We start from the raw sequence: 14,073 nt of genomic DNA on the forward strand, positions 1-14,073 counted from the left end.
CGTGTGAGGACCTCGACCCCGCGCCACTGGGGAAGGACGCGTAGCCAGCGCCGTCGGAGATTGCCCCTGCCGAGCCGAGGACTGCACGCCGGGGCCTGGACGCCCGCGGCGAAGACCCTGCCGCGACCGGCTGTGAGTCTAAGCCGGGAGCGGCTGCTGCCAGGGGAGGCGACAGCAGCGTTGGGAGGTCCTCGATGTCAGCGTTTTGTGCTGGACTTGGCACATACTCTGAAAACAGATGTTGTCATTGAACTGGTGATAGGATGTGAGACGGTTATTAGAAGTTGCTTTCGAAGTAACTGTGATCTTAGGTTCGGCTGAAAAAGGACTTTTCTTCGAATTAGCTGCCCTTGTGATTTTTCTCAGGCTGTTTTGTCATTTTAAAATCCAGCGGTAGATGTAGCTTAGCGACGGTAATTTTTTGTTTTGGCTCTGCTAAAACTTGGAAATTATTCTCTTCAGTGCCAGCGAATCCAGAAAGCTATCAGATTATTAAACACCGAATTCAGCCACTGAGTAAGTACTTTTAAAAGTACTTATTTAAGATAGTTAATCTCGGGTTTTTTCTTCAGTTAACAAAATCATAAATATGGTGCCTTATAACATGAAAGGAAAATTAGTTCTGTACTTCACGACGAAAGCGATGGACCAAAAGAAATTTCCTGCCCCAAGCAGCATGGGATCCAGGAAGGGGCGCGTACATGCTTAGCGGGCTCTGCGGAAATCCTGCAAATGGGAAGATAATTCTAGATCCGGAATACCTGTATCTGATGGAAACCATGGATTTCTGCAAGCTCGAATTATTCCTCATTGTATGGTCTGCTTTGTAAACTAGTTTACAATTTGCAGGCTGAACTTAAGATGTTTTTTATATCTAATTGCTGCTTCCTTCATTTTAGGTTCAGCAGTGACTTTTACCTACCGTAATTTATTGCCAGAAAAGTATGAGCCTAACATTCTGATGAGTCCAGAAAACTACGTTTTGTCAGCAACACACTAGGAAGTAAAATATATTTAGAATTTAAACATTCTGTGCCAGTGGTTCTTGCGCTTGACTGCACGTCAGGTACTTGAAGAGCCACACCTCAGATCAACACAGTCTGAACCAGGGAAGTAGGTCCTAGACATCAGGACCTTTTTAAAGCTCCCCAGGTGATTCTGCATGCCCCAAGGTTGAAGACCACTTCTGTGCATTGACTTGCACAGTTTGAAAATAATGCTTTTCCTGAGCTGGATCCCAGTGTTGCCTAACCAGGGTGTCTGCCATGCCGCAGTAGAGCACTGCTGCTTCCTCCAACCCCAAAATTTATGTTCCTAAGTCAGGTCCCTAAGCACTGTCCCAGCAAGTGACGCAAGTGGCCAACACCCACACTGTAGGCTTGCAGGCTACCCGCCCTGAGATTTGGTGAAGAACACTGGCTTGTTCCCCATCAGTGAACAAGGTTACCTACCTCAGGCGGCTGCTTGTGAGGGAGCAAATGCAGTATTTTGAGAATGATTTATTTTTTTAATTGTAAAGACTTGTGCCATTGGCTGTTCTTTCTAGTCACCTAAATTTCTGTTCTAGTTTTAAATTTCTCTAGAACTTGCAATAGTTGGGGGTTTTATAATGTTTTAACAATGTTTATTTCTTAAATAAAAACTTTAAAATTCAACATTTCTCAGCTGGTGCTCACACCTGTAATCTCAGCATTTTGGGAGGCCATGGCGGGAGGATCGCTTGAGGCCAGGAGTTCAAGACCAGCCTGGGCAACATAGTTAAACCCCATCTCCACAAAAAATATTTAAAAAATTCGCCAGATGTGGTGGCACACAACTGTGATCCCAGCTACTCAGGGCGGGGCTGAAGTGGGAAGATCACTTGAGCCCAGGAGGTCGAGGCTGCAGTGAGCCGTGATCACACCACTGCACCCAGGCCTGGGCGACAGCGAGACCCTGTCTCATTTTTTCTCAGTTCAAACATTGAAAATCTAGTTTTTATAAGTTTCAAATCACAACATCTAGTATGTATTCTGACAGTGATGTTTTTAAATGCCATTATGTATTTAATAAATACAATGTAGGTTTATTGTTTTCTCTAAATGAAATCACTCTCAAAATGTGATCTGTCAAGTCCAGTAGAGCTTAAAGGTAAAATGAAAATGTTTAAAATGTGATCTGGTTATCTGCTTGAGATACTATGTTTTTAAAGTTACAGCCCAAAATAATGAAATTTTTTCCACTGGAATCTCAGGAAAAAAGAGTCTAATCTTGATATGGGTTTGGTCTCTGGATCCGGTTTTAGCTTCATGAAATTTGATTACAGTTTCTCTGTCTTTAAGCTATACCAGTTGGGGGTGAGGGAAGAAATATCCATAACCTAAAGCAATCTTGAGCGTTATAATAGCATGTTTATGGTGGGGTGCTGATTAAGCTGTAATTTCAAAGTTAAAAAAAATAGTCTCAATTCTAACACTGAAAAGCAGTGTATATGGCTGGCATTTTCTCCACATAAATCAATTAGCTTTTGCTATTTTTTACAGTCATGGAGAACCAGTTAGAGTTTCATATACTGTTAAACTATGTCAGTATGCCTTTTCTAAGCAACCACTGAAACTTCCAGCACCAGCAGCCAGGTACTGTGGCTGACATCTGCAATCCCAGCACTTTGGGAGGCCACAGTAGGTGGACCGCTTGAGCCCGGGAGTTTGAGACCAGCATAGGCGATGTGGTGAAACTCCATCTCTACAAAAAATTAAAAAAAAAAAATTAGCTGGGCATGGTGGTGTGTGCCTGTAGTCCCGGCTACTAGGGAGGCTGAGGCAGAGTCGAAGCTGAAGTGAGCCGTGATTGCTCCACTGCACTCCTGGCTGGGTGACAGCGAGACTGTGTCTCAAAAAAAGAAGAAAAAATGAAACTTTCAGCACCACTAAATGTGCAAAATAAATTTGACTCCTGACGCCAAACTGAAGCTGCCAATGTAGTGAAATGTTAAGGTGGCCATAGGACAGTCCTTTTAATAAAAGCTTCCATGTAAAACCAAAATAAAGGTCAGTATAGAAAGTATCATGGGGTATAACAAACTGAATTTTTGGCTTCCAATCCAAACTGGGCTAAATGGTATGTTTATTTCAAACAAGGAATTTGCCATGGACAAGATCTGTCTGGCTTATTATGAATTAGAAGTACACCCTGCCATAACACTGGTATTTCCACATAGCTAGTATGGAAGAGAAAGAGATTAATTAAGTGTTCCAAAATTGTTTTAGGAGCTATTTTGGTCCATTCCTTATCAACTCCATGTGTGATTTCAAGTTACCTACAGGGCATGTGACTTTATTTCTGACTAACGTCAAGTTGCTCTCCTCATCATGACAAGGCGATTCAAATCTAAACTGTGATTCCTAGGAGATGCGCTCCCTCATTGGACAGCCAGAAGATTGCATTTTCTCTTCAGAGTACAATTTTCCATCTGTCAGAGCATGTCTGAGCATAACTTTGAACCTACTACAAACTACATTAATTTTCAAGTATTTCTCTATCACAAAAATGGTGTGACAGAATTTGTTGAAAAACACAAAGTTCACAGCTGAGATTAACGTAGATGACTTAGTGGTTACTACGCTCATGAACATCAGCGGTAACCGTGCACTCCTCGGCAGATGGGATGCGGTGGAAACCAAAGGTTTCCTTAAGGCAAGCACTCCACAACTAGTTTTCTGTTAATTCTTGCGTAAATCACATTCTGTATTCATACAAAAACTTTTTTGTTTTTCTCTGACAAACTGTACACATAGAAACAAATTTCCAAATGGACAGGAACTTAAATTTGTGGAGACGCCCCATGTCTTGTGAGACTTTAAAAAAAAAAAAAGTTCCCAGCTTTTATCTTCACAAAACAACATGGGAGTTGGGGCAATGAGGGTGGACAGGACAGGACAGGGCCAGCTGGGCTGGTAGCTGGCAGCAGTCTCTTCATCTTGAAGACCTCATTGAGGGTTCCTGGGATTCAGGTGCCCAGAAGAGCTCAGGGCTACAACGGTGCAGGCTTCCTTTTGTTTCTCTTGGTAAGTCCACAAGAAGTTCTTAAATACTGTCCAGAGAGGCCTCAGGGTACTCAGTTCCAACTTCTACCGACCCCTTCCACCACCCCGTGAAGCTCCTCGCCTCGGCGGGCCAGAGTTCATGTTACTCCCTCTACCCCAGTTACTGCCACTCCGGCCCCCTCGAGAAGGGGTGCCACTGCCTGGAGGGCCCCCAAAAGGTTCATCTCTGTGGTATCCATCGTGGTGTTCTCCGTCTAAGGAACTGGAACGCCCAGATTTGGGCACTCTCTGGGCAGGTCCTGGGCCCCCGCGGCCTGAAACAAAGAAAATTTCACATGGGACTTTTTGTATTAGCAACTCTTGACAGTAACTCCCAGTACAAACTTTACTCTCTGATGACAGTGGACCAGTTCTGGTGGGTGCCAGGGAGACTGGCAGTGGTATTCAGAGTATTGAGAGGTGTGCCTCTACCCTTTCCTGACCCTGCCTCCCCCTTCCCGGCTTATTGCCATGGGCCTCAGCATCAGCCAGATCCGTGTCCCTAGGGCTGTGACAGACGATGGGAAGCCAAGAGATGAGCACAGAGCACCTTCAGGGAGATCCGGCCACACTGGGCCATGTCCCAGGCCATGGGACGTGTACCTACCTGCTCCCAGCCACCAGGGTATGTTGAGGGAAGGTTTGAATACACTGACTTAACTTTGGAAGTACACGCTGCTAATGTTAATAAAAAGTGCTCCAACTAGGATGAGTGTTCACTGGAACTGTCCTGTGACATGTGGCACTTTTGGCTTCCTTTTCATAATTAGTAAAATATTTCTTGAAAAAACAAAAGAAAAGCACAAAAACCCCACAAAACACTGGCTTTCAGGTTATATCACCTAGGCACAGCTTAACTCGCTTCAGACTTGAACACACAAATGTTTAGGTACTATTAAAATTCTTTCATTCTGCTGAAGCTTGAGAATATATTTTTAAAAAAAAAGAAAAAGGAAAAAAAAATCTACCTTGTAAGAATTTTTTCCTCAGGAAATGATAGGATTTGGTCACATCTCCCACAATGCCCTCTCAGAAGACTACTGCAAACTATCTGCGGTCTTATATTTTGTAATAGAATATGAATCTAGCTGAGATGAAGTAGGAGAACCAGCCAAAGGAACAATCTTGGCTTCTTTTCTTACAAAGTGCAGCTTCAACCCACTGAGGGCACCTGGGCAGAGTGTCAGCTACTACGTCATTCCCATGCTAACTGCATGTCCTTGACCAGAGGGACCTAATAATGGTGCGCCAAGTACCCAAGAAAGTCAGCCAAGGTCACAGCACGCTGGCTAGTAGTACAGTGTGTTTATGCAGGGAGATCTACTGATGATACATAAGGTAATTTCTGAGAGTTTTGTTGAGACAAACAACTATCAAGACCAAATGGCAGGCCAGGCACAGTGGCTCATGTCTGCAATACCAGCACTTTGAGAGGCCAAGGCAGGTGGATCACTTGAGGCCGGGTTCGAGACCAGCCTAGCCAACATGACAAAAGCCCATCTATCTAAATACACGAAAATTAGCTGGGCGTGGTGGCGCACACCTGTAGTCCTAGCTACTGGGGAGACTGAGGCACAAAAATCGCTTGAACCCAGGAGGCGGGGGTTGCTTGTAGTGAGCCAAGATCACACCACTGCACTCCAGCCTGGGTGACAGAAAAAAACCCAAAAAGACCATACGGCAGAACTCTGTACTGGAAGGACTGTCCACATAGACAGGCCAACTTCGGGAGCAGAGCACAAGCTGGGCATGCAGGGAGCAGCCTTCCCAGGAGCCTCGGAGCCACAGCGCCTGTGCACCTCCCCCGCTGTCTTGCAACGAGAGTTGTCATCAGCCTTCGGAGGCGAATACTCCTGGCTAAAGTTAGTGCTGCCTATAAAATAAAGCTCCAGAGTTTCCAGTTGAGGAGAGAATCTCCTGTGCCCCCGGAAACACTGCGCATAGACCACGTTTTCCAAAGTCTCTGTGACTCTGAGCACAAGCAGTGTTCCTCTAGATCCAGGCTAAAAAACCAACAGCGCACCCAGGAGAGGACAACTCTTCCCCTCCCGCTGAGAGCCCCTGAGGGTTCCAAGCAGCCTTCCTGGAGGGCAGACTGCCAGTGAAAGCAGGGCTCCCAGAGAGCAAGCCCAGCAGAGAGTACTGGGGCATCTTGGCAGAGGGCTGAAGTGAAAACCTCAAGCAAACGGGGATTCCTGGAGGCAAGTGGAGTCCTGTGCAGGGCCAAGTTGTAGTCCACCAGATGACAGCTTGTGTGGTACTGGCACCACATTTAGCAGCATGTGCCTCTGCACAGCCCAGGCTGCAAGGGCATGTGCCGCAGATGCAGGCAAGGCCTCCACCAGCCCCCGCAGCTCCTGGAACCATAACCACTGGCCTGCTCTTACCTTTGCCTCCTCGGTCTTCAGAAGGGCCTCCTGAGGCCTCCATCTCTCTGTGCTCAGAAGTGCCTGGGCCATCATGCCAGGGGCGCTTTCGGGGAGGTAGGGATGCCATGTCCATGCCTTGGAGAGAAGAGGAGCGTTCTCTGCTGGCTGGGGAATGACCGTCGTGAGGCGGATGATCAGGTCGGGGAGCATCACGAAAATGTTCATGACCCGGCCCTGAAACAAGAAACAAATGTCCTTACAGGAAAGCACAGTGCGACCAAAAGCAGATGGGAATGACACTGTGGAGAGTAGGGAGCAACTCAAAAGCCACCGTTCGCTCATGCTGAATGCCCACCACAGGCCAGGGGGTAAGCCACCGAGACTAAGATCCAGAGAACTGGTTCTCAGGTGGTGTAGTATCAAGACGTCCATTACGGTCTCGAATTACTAAGGACTCCTAAGAGATTTTGTTAATGAGAGTTATAACTACAAATATTTACCATATTAGCAATTGAGACTGAGAAAATTTTAATTCACTTAACTTTATTCTCCAAAAACAATTTAGTGGAAAGAGCAGTCCCGTTTTATACTCAGATCCCTGTAATGTCTGGCCGATTCCTCTGCTCTCATTCCACCTGCTGAGATCAAGTTCTGTGGCTGCAGGACAGGAGACAGCCCAGGCCCCCGGGAGACATGAGCTGGAAAGAGGGGACCCGATGCACCCCAGAGAGGGCCCTCAACTCACTTTGTGAACTGCTATCTAGAGTTACCCAACAAGCGGTTCTTTTCCTTACCAGGCTCTCTGTTTCCATCCCAGGAATCTGGCTTCCGCCCTCCTTCAAAGCGAGGGAACTCGTCAGGAGTGGGAAGTAAACCCTTCCTTCCTCCTACACAACAGAGCAAACAGTGCTGCACTCAGACTGTTCCCGGTATATTCACAACCACTGTATTCTGCACCCTATCCTTCCAGACCAGGTGTCCTTAGTAACTCGCTCACCTCGCGGGGTACCCCGACCTCGACCTCTGAGATCTCGTCCTCGGGCCGCTTCCTCAGAAGCATCAAAATTCTCCTCTGGACCAAAGTCTTCAGGACCAGGAAAACCATCCCTTCCTCTGGGGGGAGCACGGCCCTCATGCCTCGGCGGGGCTCCTCTTCTGAAACTGTCAAGAGAAAACAGCAGAATGTCCATCTCAGGGAACACCTTGCCACTCTAAGTTCACGTTTCAAAAAAGCATGTGGTATGAGAAAGCATGATATAATGTTAATTGAGAGGAAAACAAAATAAAACTGTATTTTGAAAGGACACATCGTGTAATCCTATTAATACTACCAGAGGCAAAAACAGACCAGAAGGAAACATACCAGAGGGTGGGGTTACTGTAAGCTGCTTTTAGGCTTTTAGGAATAATAATAACATCAACATTTTAAAAGTGCCTATACCATGCCAAGTACTTTACAAGTATACTTTGTTTCATTCATTTCATTCTCACAGCCACCATATGAAGCTGGTATTAGCAGCAGCTCCACTGATGAGAACACTGAGGCCCAGATTACTGACATTTATTCAAGGACATAGAGTAAGTGCTGGTGATCTGAACTCAGCCAGTCTTGACCCTCGGCCCAGGTTCTGTATCACTGCCTCACAAATACTTGTCATTATCATCTATATTTGTATGATGAACATTTATGACCTACATAATCAGAAAAATGGGGGCACAGATCGTGTCTGCCAACCATACTGGACCTGTTTGTGGGTAGGGGCTCTACCATCTGCCCCAGCCCACAGCCTCCACCCAGGGGCAGGCCTCCGTGGCCACGAGCTGCACTCATGGCCCTGGTCCACAGCTGACAGGCACACAGGCCAGCATCTGGCTTACAGGCAGCCATCCACTGGCTAGCTGGCAGCCTGGAGCCCTGCTTAGTGAACAGCTTCCCCTTCTCTCAGGAATTTTGGAGCTAGGAGACTACATTGACTGGGAGCATTGCTGAGGCACACAGGGTACCAGGAAGCCTGTGCGAAAGAAAAGAAAGTGACCTTCTGGCAGCGCACACTGAGAGGCAGCAGCGCCACCCTCCAGGGCCCCTCTGCATGAGCTGCGTGGCCTCCTCCCAGGCCGAGCCTCTGCTCTTCCTCTGGTTTCCATTCCATTGCCTTTTACCCTAATCTTCTACTTGGAAGATTTTCAAACTTAGGGTAAAGCTGGAAGAACAGTACAATGAACATCCCAGATCCTCCACCCAGATCAATCCCTTCTTCATATTTTGCCACGTGTGCTTTATCTTCTCCGTCCAGCTACTCACAAACATGTGTTCTAAACCATTTGAAAATCAGTTGCCGACAGGAGCTTCACCCCTAAATGCTTCAGTACATTTCTTCTAAGAACAAGGACTTTCTCCTATATAACCACAGTACCTTTACACTCTTATACACCAGCCTCGGCTGTGGGTCTGCACTGACAGATGAAAGACAATACAAATCAAGACAGGGTGTCCAGGCATGGTGGCTCACGCCTGTAATCCCAGCACTTGGGGAGGCCGAGGCAGGCAGATCACTTGAGGCCAGGAGCTCGAGATAGCCTGGCCAACATGGCTAAATACCATCTTTACTAAAAATACAAAACAGCTGGGTGTGGTAGCGCGTGCCTGTAATCCCAGCTATTCGGGAGGCTGAAGCACAAGAATCGCTTGAACCCAGGAGGTGGAGGCTGCAGTAAGCAGAGATTACGCCACTGCACTCCAGCCTGAGCGACAAAGCAAGACTCCCTCTCAAAAAAAGAAAAAAGAAAAAAAGACAAGGTAAAATGTAACATTTTGCACAAGATGCAGAGATTCAATAAGCCAGTGAACATTATGTAAAGCTCTTCTAGTCATAAAAAGCCATGTCAAAGGTAATGCTTGCATATCATTAAGAGAGGGTCTTAAAAACACTGGGAGCCCTTACATCTTTATTTTTAACCTCCCTATCTCCCCTTCCCAAAACAATCACTTCCTTAGCCCCCACTATGTCATGCTTCCAGGCCTGTCATCAGCCATGCTTTTCTCACCACCCCTGAGGGTGGGCTGGCCAACCGTAACTCAACCACATAGAGATATATATATATATACACACACACACATATGTCTCGCCCTGTCACCCGCTGGAGTGCAGTGGTGCAATCTCAGCTCACTGCTACCTCTGCCTTCTGGGTTCAAGCGATTCTCCTGCCTCAGCCTCCCAAGTAGCTGGGATTTACAGGCACACGCCACCATGCCTGGCTAATTTTTTGTATCTTTAGTAGAGACAGGGTTTCATCATGTTGGCCAGGCTGGTCTCGAACTCCTGACCTCATGATACGCCCACCTCGGCCGGCCTCCCAAAGTGCTGGAATTACAAGCATGAGCCACTGTGCCCAGCATTAACCACCTATTCACACGAAGAGTAAGAAATGGAATGAAAGGGCCTGGCACAGTGGCTCAGGCTTGTAATCCCAGAACTCTGGGGGCTGAAAAACGTGGATCACTTGAGGTCAGGAGTTCAAGACCAGCCTGGCCAACATGGTGAAACCCCATCCTACTAAAAATACAAAAATTAGCCAGGCGAGGTGGCGTGCGCCTGTATCCTAGCTCCTCAGGAGGCTGAGGCAGGAGAATCACTTGAACCCGGAAGGTGGAGGCTGCAGTGAGCTGAGATTGTGCCACTGCACTCCAGCCTGGTGACAGAGCAAGACTCCGTCTCAAGAAAAAAAAAAAAAAAGAAATGGGATGAAAGGACATGGATAGCTAAGGAGCAGTCAGAGACTACAGTAAAAGCTGAAGTGCTGAACAGTATGGGCCTGAAGCCCATCTCCGACATCTACCACCTGCCAGACCTCAGACACTGCTCTTATTCTGTCTGAATCAGCATAAGATGCTGACAGTCGCACCCATCTCACAAATTCTTTAAATAAAATGAGGTCATTAATTTCCTAAATTAAAACAGATTCCTCGAATTAAATGAGGTAACAACATCTGACACAAAATAAACACTCAATTATCGTCATCTTTAATTATTCTGAGTCTCACTTGAGATTTTACTATTTCCTGGGTGTTTTGTTTTGTTTTGTTTTTCTTTTAAAAGACAGGGTCTTGCTCTGTAGCCCAGGCTGAAGTGCAATGGCATAATCATAACTCACTGTAGCCTCCTGGCCTCAGCTGATCCTCCCACCTCAGCTTCCTGAGTAGCTAGGACTACAGGCATGCACCACCATACCCGGCTAATTTTTCATTTTTTTTGTAGAGATGGAGTTACACTATGCTGTTCAGGCTGTTCTTGAATTCCTGGCCTCAAGTGATCCTCCTGCCTCAGCCACCCCAAGTGCTGGGATGACAGGCGTGAGCCACACTGGTCCTGGGCTAATTCCTGTTTCTTTCTCCGCATTTCTTCTGTTCCTTAAACTCCCCAAGCAGGCTGAGGTGAGTGTTCAAGCCTGATCTAAGTTTAACAGGAAGATTGTTTTTCAGTTTAAGTTTGTTAAGATTATTGGGCAATTACACAAAACTTGCATCTATTTCACAACCCCTTTATTTCCAATCTAGGTAGCTGCCTCATATTTCGTCATTCTAATCAAGAAGAACCTGGCAATTTTAAGTCAGATCCCAGCAAGTCTTGTAGTATGCTGATCCTCCCATCTCTTTAAAAGGACCAAAAATTTAAAAAATAAGCAAAACAAAAAAGACTTCTAGACAGCAAAGATTAAAACAAGACTACGGTTAAAAAAGCACACTTTTCTTAAAAGTCCAAATGCAAACTCTAGAGAGTGTAGGGCTAGTAATTGATGTCATTCTCTTTCCTCCAGAAAAAGAAGAAAGAGACCTTTGTGGAGAGAGCAGGTAAAAAGCTCCACTGAAGACGGAACGGGCCCACAAAGTATCTGTCCCACCTTTCTTCTCTGCGCCCTCGAAAACGTGGGTCCTCGGGATCCCGGGGGAAACGTTCATCTCCAGGTCTGCGGCCTTCCCATGCCCCCGGAGGGCCTCGGGCTGCACCCCGGCCATCCCCCTCGCCGAACTCCCTGTGATCAGGGGGAAACGGAGGCCCAGGGCCCCCTCGCCTCCACTTCTCTTCTTGCGGTAAAGGTCCTCCTCGCCCCTCAAATTCACGTAACCGGTGGCCAAAGCGCTTGTCAGGGTGGAAGTCATCTGGTCTGCTGAAGTCATCGGGGAAGTCTGGGTGAGGGCCACGCCTATCAGGGGGACCCCTGCAGTCCTGGCCACCCCGGAAAGGCCCCCTCTCGGGCCCATGCTCAGGCCCGCCGCTCTGCTCATGCCGCCTCTCTGACATCGGGCCCATGTGATGATTTGGAGGGCCGCGGGAGTCACCTAAAGGAAACAAAGCTGACTTTTACCATGTCTTCCAGGAAACCTCCCAACATAGGTCTGATCTGTAGCATCTCCACATTTCAGAATACATTCTTTATTGAGAATGGTTTCCCTCCTTGGCTCTCAGCTTAGTTAGGAGACAAATATCCCTGAGGCATTGTATAATAGAACAGGAGTTTTGAGGTGCAGATTTCAACTTCATCACCCACTCACTAGGGCGAATTACTCATCTCAAATGAGATCAGCAGTGCGTCTCCATCTCTTAGTTCACACTGGAAAAATGAGGGAGCCTCCTGGGCTTCAGAAGGAGCTTCCTTTGTCTGCCCCTATTCTTTCAGGCATTTCATTAGGGCCACCTGCTCCACATCCAAGGAGGACACAACAGAGGAAATTAATGCTGCAGGCCAGGAAGCGCACCAAGAATTCACCTCTGCACCCGTCAACAGGGCGCCACTGCCACCCATGCCATCCCTCCTCTAACCCCAAGAATTCACCTCTGCACCCGTCAACAGGGCACCACTGCCACCCATGCCATCCCTCCTCTAACCCCAAGAATTCACCTCTGCACCCGTCAACAGGGCACCACTGCCACCCATGCCATCCCTCCTCTAACCCCAGCTTGTTACACTTGATTCCTCTGTAAGGTACATGCAATCACCAGCCTCTCAAACACCTGCCTGATGACCAAACAGCCCTGCTGGGCTTCAGTGTCGGGGTTTTCTGCACCTCTCTATGAATATTGTTCCTCATCTACAATATTCTCACCATTCTTTGAAGACAGTGTTTGGAATCCCACTAAAGTTTTCTAAAATATTTGAAAATATGTACCACAGTGAAAGTACTGAATAAAGATGGAAAGATGCCAGTTAAATGTGTGATGGTTAACTTAGTTCACCTCCTCACTTGGAAGGGACTGTTTTCCCAGCTACTGAACTACTGCAGCTTTTGTAAATGTTTACCTATTTTTGGTCAACATACAATTTAAATCAAGCACTTTTAAAAAGTAGGTAGTAAAAGGATACTCTTGATTCTAAAAACAAAAACTGTGTTTTTAAAGTGGAATTCCTCTAATAGCCCAGTTTATGCCTTTTACTGCTTTTCCCTGGCAATAAAGACAAACCCCTCCTGTACCCCAGCCAGCCATAATTCTCACCTCCCCGCCAACAGCATCCCTCCTCTGTCACCCAGGCTGGAGTGAAGTGGTGTGATCTCAGTTCACTGCAACCTCCACCTTACGGATTCAAGTGATTCTCCTGCTTCAGCCTCCCGAGTAGCTGGGATTACAGGTACTACGCCTAGCTAATTTTTGTATTTTTAGTAGAGACAGGGTTTCACCATGTTGGCCAGGCTAGTCTTGAACTCCTGATCTCAAGTGATACATCCAGTCCGCCTCCCAAAGTGCTGGGATTACAGGCATGCGTCACTGCACCCGGCCCCTCCCTTTTCATTTTCGTTCATTTCTATTGGCTATTTCAATTCTTCCTTACCACGCAATATATATAAAATGCTTGGAAATCTCAGGATAAAAATGTGCCATTAAAGGAGTCTCTCTTTTCCAGGTCTTTTTCGTCTGTCTCATTTACCCGTCCTCTCCTCTCTACTCAGCAGTTTGCAAAGATCCTAGCTCCATTTCCTTCTGGCAGACAGGCTCCTTCACTTTTCAGTGTGTTCCTGCAGCTAATGGCTTCTTCACTGACATGGTGTTGTTTGAACTTAGTGTAATCTCGGGAACAGCAGACCTTTGGAGTAAGGAAGCTAAACATATTCCGTTTGGACTTACCTATGAATATTAATCCTCCCATTACCTCTATCTGTTTAAAAGTACCCTGCTCCTCAAGGAAAGAAACCCACCACTACAAATTAGAAGGGATGTGGCCACCAGTGATGGGGCGGCGGCGGCGGTTATTCCAGTAGGGGATGGCAGGGCCACTTTCTCGGCTCTCCCTTCTCCCTTTGGTCCCTGGGAGGAGAAAGGAGGAAGAGAAAGAAAGGGGGCGGGGGATAAAGAGAACAGGGAAAGAGCAAGGATGAGAGGGAAGGAGGTGGAGACAGACACAGGGCAGGGAGAGGAAGAGAGGCAGCTCTCAGTTTGCTGATGGCGGTAACTTGGGGGGTAAAAGACTCTCCTTTTGTTTCTCTAGTTCCCTGTGGGCCACCTTCCTTCCGTAGAGCCTCTACTACCACTTCCACACAATGGGAAAGCAGTAAACACTCTCCAGTTCCCTTACCTCTTTCTTACCTCTAATCTCACACATAGATTCAACATTAGCATAAATTCACAAAGTCCTAGGGCTGTAATGCT

General features: G+C 47.0%; 1 protein-coding gene across 2 annotated transcripts in view; it reads right to left on the reverse strand.

The window, feature by feature from the left end:
* Positions 1-2,048: 2,048 nt before the first annotated feature.
* The window catches only part of WDR33 (WD repeat domain 33), a 110,072-nt gene continuing 98,047 nt past the window's right edge, over positions 2,049-14,073 (reverse strand). For both annotated transcript variants that reach the window (XM_011941684.1, XM_011941685.1), the window contains exons 18-22: positions 11,333-11,771; positions 7,431-7,594; positions 7,228-7,320; positions 6,452-6,667; positions 2,049-4,339 (exon numbers count right to left, since the gene is read on the reverse strand). In XM_011941684.1, the coding sequence (XP_011797074.1) occupies positions 4,110-4,339; positions 6,452-6,667; positions 7,228-7,320; positions 7,431-7,594; positions 11,333-11,771 (1,142 nt within the window). In that variant the 3' untranslated portion in view covers positions 2,049-4,109. The remainder of the gene's footprint in view (positions 4,340-6,451; positions 6,668-7,227; positions 7,321-7,430; positions 7,595-11,332; positions 11,772-14,073) is intronic.

This window comes from Colobus angolensis, unplaced genomic scaffold, assembly GCF_000951035.1.
Source record: "Colobus angolensis palliatus isolate OR3802 unplaced genomic scaffold, Cang.pa_1.0 Scaffold20, whole genome shotgun sequence".
Lineage (NCBI taxonomy): Eukaryota > Metazoa > Chordata > Mammalia > Primates > Cercopithecidae > Colobus > Colobus angolensis.